The sequence below is a fragment of the Eptatretus burgeri genome, chromosome 17 (genome assembly GCF_056783735.1).
Source record: "Eptatretus burgeri isolate ZD-2024b chromosome 17, Ebu_testis_v1, whole genome shotgun sequence".
In the NCBI taxonomy this organism is placed as follows: domain Eukaryota; kingdom Metazoa; phylum Chordata; class Myxini; order Myxiniformes; family Myxinidae; genus Eptatretus; species Eptatretus burgeri.
The window spans coordinates 28138006-28144960 of NC_140977.1; the positions used below are offsets into that span (position 1 = coordinate 28138006).

At 42.5% G+C, this 6955-nt stretch overlaps 1 protein-coding gene across 4 annotated transcripts in view; it reads left to right on the forward strand.

Moving 5' to 3' along the window:
- The first annotated feature begins 1978 nt into the window (after positions 1-1978).
- The window catches only part of LOC147009625 (serine/threonine-protein kinase 4-like), a 76066-nt gene continuing 71089 nt past the window's right edge, over positions 1979-6955 (forward strand). For 2 of the 4 annotated variants that reach the window (XM_085862569.1, XM_085862571.1), the window contains exon 1: positions 1979-2206. In XM_085862569.1, the coding sequence (XP_085718695.1) occupies positions 2184-2206 (23 nt within the window). In that variant the 5' untranslated portion in view covers positions 1979-2183. Of the gene's footprint in view, positions 2207-2933; positions 3015-6955 lie in introns of all 4 variants that reach the window. The other 2 variants (XM_085862573.1, XM_085862570.1) reach the window with 2 other exon arrangements.

Here is a 6955-nt window from a genome sequence, read left to right on the forward strand (position 1 = left end):
GGCGAGATCATGGCGGGTGGTTACACCTACTATTGGTCTCGTGGCTCTGATGATTACCATGCCCAAGGAGTTGCTGTACCTGTGTCCAATAAGCTGACTCCAATAATAATTTAGGTAACACTGGTCAACGAGCGTATTATGAGACTAAGGATTCATCACTCACGTGTCGTTTCCCTGGTCTCTGTTTATGCTCCGACTGAGGCGAGTGTTTTCACCGTGAAGGACGCATTTGATGCCAAGCTCGAGTCTGTGGTTGATCAGTGCCCCAGGCGAGATACTCTTCTAGCCTTGGGGGGATTTCAATGCATCGACTGGAACTGATAGCGATGGTTATGACACGTGTGTTGGTCCCATGGGTCTGGAACTGTGAACCAGAATAGCACTGAGTTCCTCGACTTTGCAAGAAGTCATGGACTTAGGGTGGCCAGTTCATGGTTTCAGCGCCCACAAGCTCATCGCTGGACTTGCTATTCCAACGCTGGTGTTATGGCAAAGGAGATTGACCATGTGCTCGTTGATGGTCGCTGGAGGATGATCCAGAACTGTGGAGTCTACCGGAGTGCTCAGTTCCTCAATACTGACCACAGGCTTGTTGCAGCAACTCTGAAGTTGCACCTTAAATCCGGGAGAATTGTACCATCCCAGCCGAGGCTGGTTCTTGACAAGCTCAAGGATGAGAGGTTAGCTGAGGAGTTTGCGAACAAGCTGAGTGGGGATTTGGGGGGGGGGATCTGGGTGCTTTGGGGGATTCCTGAAGAGATGTGGAGTGCCTTCAAGACCACCATCCTTGATGTTGCCGGTGAATTGATGAACATGAACAAGCCGATCCAGAAACACCCTATCGGTGGATACAAAACGTAAACTGTTCACCTGGCGGAGGTGTGTGCTTCACAAAATGCGCCGTTTTAATTATGGCCTTCAAAAACCAGTTAAAAAATAACAATAAAAGCTTCTTTTTTGTCTTTTTCTTTTTTATGTTTTTTTTTAGACCCTCGTGGAGGATCTCTAAGTCTTACTCACGTTCTGGTTCTTCATCTTCTTCTTATGGACTTTTTTGTTTTACAGCCTACAGTTTTCATCGAAACTTCCTGAAACTTTGCATATATATGTAAAAATTCCCTGCGCAGACAGTAACCATCTCCGATTTTGGAAATTCATCCTAGAAAAAAAAGGTTATGACGTCAAAATATCTCCGCTAATGGAAATCGCCTAAAAAATTATCTCCGAAACTCGGCAAGCTTTTTGAATTCTGTTTACGGGAATCGAACAGGGCATTAGCAGAGATGAATTACCGCACATATGATGCATCACTATGACGTCACATCAAGTTTTATGACGTCATTCCTATTTTTTGTTTCACAACCCAGAGTTTCCATCGGATCTTCGTGAAACTTGCCATGTATTTGCAGAAAGCCCACGCGCAGGCAGTAACCATCTCCGATTTTGGAAATTCTTCCTAGAAAAAAAAGTTGACGTCATAATATCGCCGCTAATGGAAATCGCCTATACCATTATCTCCGAAACTAGGCAAGCTTTTTGAATTCCGTTTACGGGAATCAAGCCGGGCAATAGCACAGATAATTTATCGCAAACCTGATACATCACAATGACGTCATATTCGTTTTTATGACGTCATCATTAAGAGGATGAGGATCTTAGCTCATTTGAGCTTGTTTTTTTTCTCCTTCTGTTGATTTTTACCACGTGATTCAACTCGTTATTATTAATATTATTATTATTATTATTGCTATCATTGCTAATAACGACTCTCATAGTTTAATGGAACGCTTCCCACCGGAAATCGAGAACCCAACGGTTCGCGTTGATATATCAACCGAGCTCGGCTTGAACGTTTTCCCTCTCTCCCTTTTAAGTGTTGTGCATTGAGTGACAAAAGTTCAACAAAAACCAAGGCAACGATGAAGATCTGTTAAATATATACATCCTCTCAAAGTTGAGATTTACTAACAGGGTTTATAAGGATAAATACCATTTGAAGGGAAAGAAAGATAAAATAGCTTCCGACTTCCGCTTTTGGCCTAAGGATCGGGGGGTGCTCGGTTAGCGAGGCTGAGGAGGTACAACAGCACACCGATTGAGATCTCGATCGACGAATAGGCAACACCAAGGGAAAGGAAACATGTCGAGCTTTCTCCCGTCTCTCTGAGTTGACGGGAAAGGCCATGGAGGCGACTGGACAGAAGAGGTAACGGGAAATCCCTTCAAACGTCTTGACTTTCCTGAGACTAGAAAACATTGAATTTCCTCCTCTTGGTTAATTCAAACAGTTTCGTCGATGTCTCCTTTCAACTCTCGTTCTTTATTTATTTATTTTTTTCCACTGCGGTCATTAAGGAAATTATTTTGGGAATAACTTGTGGAGGAAGCTTTGTGGCTTCCTCAACTTCAGGACTTCCCAAGCCATTGGCAGAAGAGAAGGCGGACCTGGCACCCGTGAAAAGCGCTTCCTTCGCTCCTGCTTCGTGTTCTAGCGTTTATTATTTATTTAAATAATGCAGCAGTATGTGTTTCGTTGTAGGTTGGCTGCATTTGCTATACTGGATGAATTTGTTGAGCCTTGTTCTAATAACATGTGTACAAACCACTGTAGTAGTACTACAGTGTTGTGTAAGTTCTTTGAAATGATCACTTCCTGTTCTGTTGTCAGTTGTAATTGGTGGTTGTATAATGTATATTGATGCAGCAGTTTTTTTGAACACATTTTCACCTTCAACTGTCTATTTACATTGAACGTGCATGTGCAGTCTGATTATAATACCGATGAGGACGAGGGCTGGCAGGATGGCCTGCAGGTACACACACACTCCTCTGAGATGTCTATCTTGGGTTTGAATCCTGACCCAGCTGTAAACTGCTGTCCTAGTGTTTCGCAGGTGGGCAGATTAATCGGCGTGTGTGATGCCGTCCCTCAGATGGACGTTACACGGACGTCCCATCTGGCGGAGTTAGTTGGCGGGCGTTAAAGATTCCACGGTGCCCTTCGTGAAGAGTAGGTGAGCTATCGCCGGCACCCTGGACGAATTACAAATTCCTGCCCCTACTACTGCTGGCAAGATTGTGACAAACCACCCAGTACAACCCTTTTACCAATAAAATGCTTCGGCATCACCAACACTGTTTCGAGAGTTCGAGTACATCTCGTATCATAAGAACAAGATGTAATCATTTCAAGTGGAGGCATGAGTATAGGGTGCACCTTCTTCTTGTGGACTTTTGTTTCTATATATATATATTCTCAGCTCTCCCTCTCTCTACATGTGTACTGGGAAAAAAAATGTTGTCGTACTTCCTGCTGTACGGTTTTTGTTGGACCTTGAGAAAGGAGGACTTCATGACACAGGAAGCGAATAAAATGTCGGTGTGGATATTGTTGGAAAGGACTGGATGGGTTGAACACAAGAGAAATGAAGAAGTGCTGGAGAGGAGGTGCTCGAGATCATCATAGACCGGGAGCCCAGGGCCCTGAGCTGAAACGAACAAGGTACTAATATCTGAGCACAGGGGCATGAATGGAGTATCAAAAGACATATAGAAAGTTATTTCTGCCGGGTACCACCCTCTGCGTAAGGACCCTGGTGACCGTCCAAAGGGGTCCTTAAAATTGGCTAGATCAAACATTGGAAGTACCAGTTGGTATCACTTCCATATGATGCATATGACCAACCTTACAACAAAAACCACATGTGACAGACGTGCCTACTACTGCAAAAGGCCCCCCAGAAGCCCCAACAAGGGCCCCCCAAAAAGGGGCTAGCTCAAACATTGGAGGTACGAGATAAAACCAGTTTTAAAATCATATATACATCCCACAGAGTGTAAAATGTCCATTACCAGACAAATTGTCTGCTGCATTGGCCCTACCAGAACCCCCAAAAGTGAGCTCTAAAAAGGGCAAAACATTACAGTACACCAAAAATATACAATTGGCATAATTTTGCACATTATGCCGGCACACCATGACCATAGGAAACATTTATGTTTAACAATTTAACAAAATAAATAGAAAATACTAATAAGCCTACTGGTATCACACTATGAACCAGTAAACTCGGAAAAACTACAGGCTCATATTGTACTGAAACACTCGGAAATATACAAAGACATAAATATTTCTATTGTTTCCTAACTTCTAACGTCTCCGAACTCTGATATCTTTGGAAGTAATTACAGTTCTAATGTTCCCTGACCTCTCCGAAGATAACATCTCCAAACTCGGAAAAGAATGTTCAGAGAAGTTAGGAAACAGAACTATTTATGTCTTCGTATATTTCCGAGTGTTTCAGTACAATATGAGCCTGTAGTTTTTCCGAGTTTACTAGTTCATAGTGTGATACCCGTAGGCTTATTAGTATTTTGTAGTTTTTTTGTTTAATTGTTAAACATAATGTTTCCTATGGTAATGGTGTGCTGGCATAATGTGCAAAATTATGCCAATTGTGTATTTTTGGTCTGCTGTAATGTTTTGCCCTTTTTAGAGCTCACTTTTGGGGGTTCTGGTAGGGCCAATGCAGCAGACAATCTGTCTGGTAATGGACATTTTACACTCTGTGGGATGTAGATATGAATTTAAACCTGGTTTTATCATCCTAGTACCTCCAATGTTTGAGCTGGACTAGTTGTATCAAGGGTCTCAGGGGCTTACTTTTGGGGGTTCTGATAGGGCCAATGCAGCAAACAATTTGTCTGGTAATGGACATTTTGCACTCTGTGGGATGTATATATGATTTTAAAACTGGTTTTATCTAGTACCTCCAATGTTTGAGCTCGCCCCTTTTTTGGGGGGCCCTTGTTGGGGCTTCTGGGGGGCCTTTTGCAGTAGTAGGCATGTCTGTCACATGTGGTTTTGTTGTAAGGTTGGTCATATGCATCATATGGAAGTGATACCAACTGGTACTTCCAATGTTTGATCAAGCCAATTTTAAGGACCCCTTTGGAGGGTCACCAGGATCCTTACGCAGAGGGTGGTACCCAGCAGAAATAACTTTCTATATGTCTTTTGATACTCCATTCATGCCCTGTGCTCAGATATTAGTACCTCGTTCGTTTGAGCTCAGGGCCCTGGGCTCCCGGTCTATCAGGAAGAGACAGAAAAACTGGCTTGAGAACACTTTATTTATTTATCGTTTTTATGGACATTCTCCCACCACAAAGTCAAAGGCCACCCAAGCTGGGGGTACACAAAGGAAAGTATAGATATTAATGACAAATCAGAAATCTACTGACATTCCTCTTGAACTGAGATAGGTTAGAATTGAGGGGGAAGCAGGATGCAGGTAGAGGGTTCCAAAGTGATGCATTATGGGAAAGAAACTAGAACGGCACCTCATAGTCTTAATCCTCAGAAGAGATGGTGTATGTAAAGGCGCTGTCACACCTTGAAGATTTAGCCAGCAATGGCAATGTATAAAAAGTATGTAAAACTTTGGCGTACGCTGAAATTTTGATGTTTTTAAAAAAGTTTTGGTCGTATTCATAACGTGTTGGTTGTATGCATAACATATTAGTAACGGGCACACAACGTTTCGTTGTCTTATAGATAACATACCAACGAATGCTTAGCCTGTTGTCGACGTTCACAACCTATGCCCAACGATAGTTTAACTTGGGCATAGCGCGCTGCACGTATCACCGACGAACTCGTGGCGTAGCCTGTTAAAAACCTGCCGCACGCCGATTTAAATCATAACCGCCTGAGAATTGGAAGTGTCAACCACGCAGTCACACCTTGACTATTTAGTCACCGTATGCCGGCCTATGAAAAATGTGTCTAAAACGCTGGCACACGTCGAATACGGTATGGGTAAGTTGTGTATACGTCAAGAGCACGCTGAAAAACGATGAAGTACGCTGTTATATTTCGTGGTACGTTTAGTACGTCGTGAAATTTCAAGCATGCTGAAAATTTTACGACGTACTCGCCATATGGCTCACACGTTCCGCTACGCTGGGAATAAGTTGTAGGCATGATATGCGATCGTTGACACACGTGGACACAAGTTCCTTGTAAGTTACTCATAAGTCGAAACGCGTCGAGGTAATGTTTAGCATACCCGAAACTTATTTTCTCCGTCAAGGTACATTTTCTTTTTTTCTCCTTGGCTCCGTGAAGGCACGTGACGAAATATCTGAAGTTGTTGTTGTTGTTGTTGTTGTTGTTGTTGTTGTTCTTTTATTTTTTTTATTTTTTAGTCTATCACGAATTTTAAAATATATTCGGACATTTGCTTTTAAGTTTTGATGTCGACGTAACAATATCCTCAAACAGAAAATATTCACAGAGGAGGAACTAAGAATAAGACGTGAGCAAACTGAAGAGGCAATCTGATGTGATGTAACGGCACGTGACGAAATATGGAAGTTATTGTTTTTTTTTTTAACGCTGCCAATACGCCATTATACGGTAGCTGTAAATTAGAAACACGTTCAGTAAGTTTGTGGTCGTCCGGAAGACGTCAATCAAATACGTCTACATACGTCAAAATGCGTTGGAGGTATGTTACACATAGGTTCAAAGCACGTTACTCATAGGTTAGAAATAAGTTTTGGGTACGCTAAGCATTACCTCGACATGTTTCGACTTATGAGTAACTTTCAAGTAACGTGTGTCAATGATCGTGTAACGTGCCTACAACACGTTACTCATAGGTTAGAAATAAGTTTCGGGTGCGCTAATCATTACCTCGACGTGTTTCGACTTATGAGTAACTTGCAAGTAACATGTGTCGACATGTGTCAATGATCGCATAACGTGCCTTCAACTTATGGCCAGCGTAGCGGAACGTGTGAGTCAAGCATGCTAAAATTTGAGGACAACCGCAAAGTACAACGATGAAAGCCAGCGTACTACGACGTATGGCAGTGTTTTTCAGCATAGTCTTAACGTATACAAACTTACCCATAACGAATTTGACGTGTGCCGGCATTTTAGCCCATT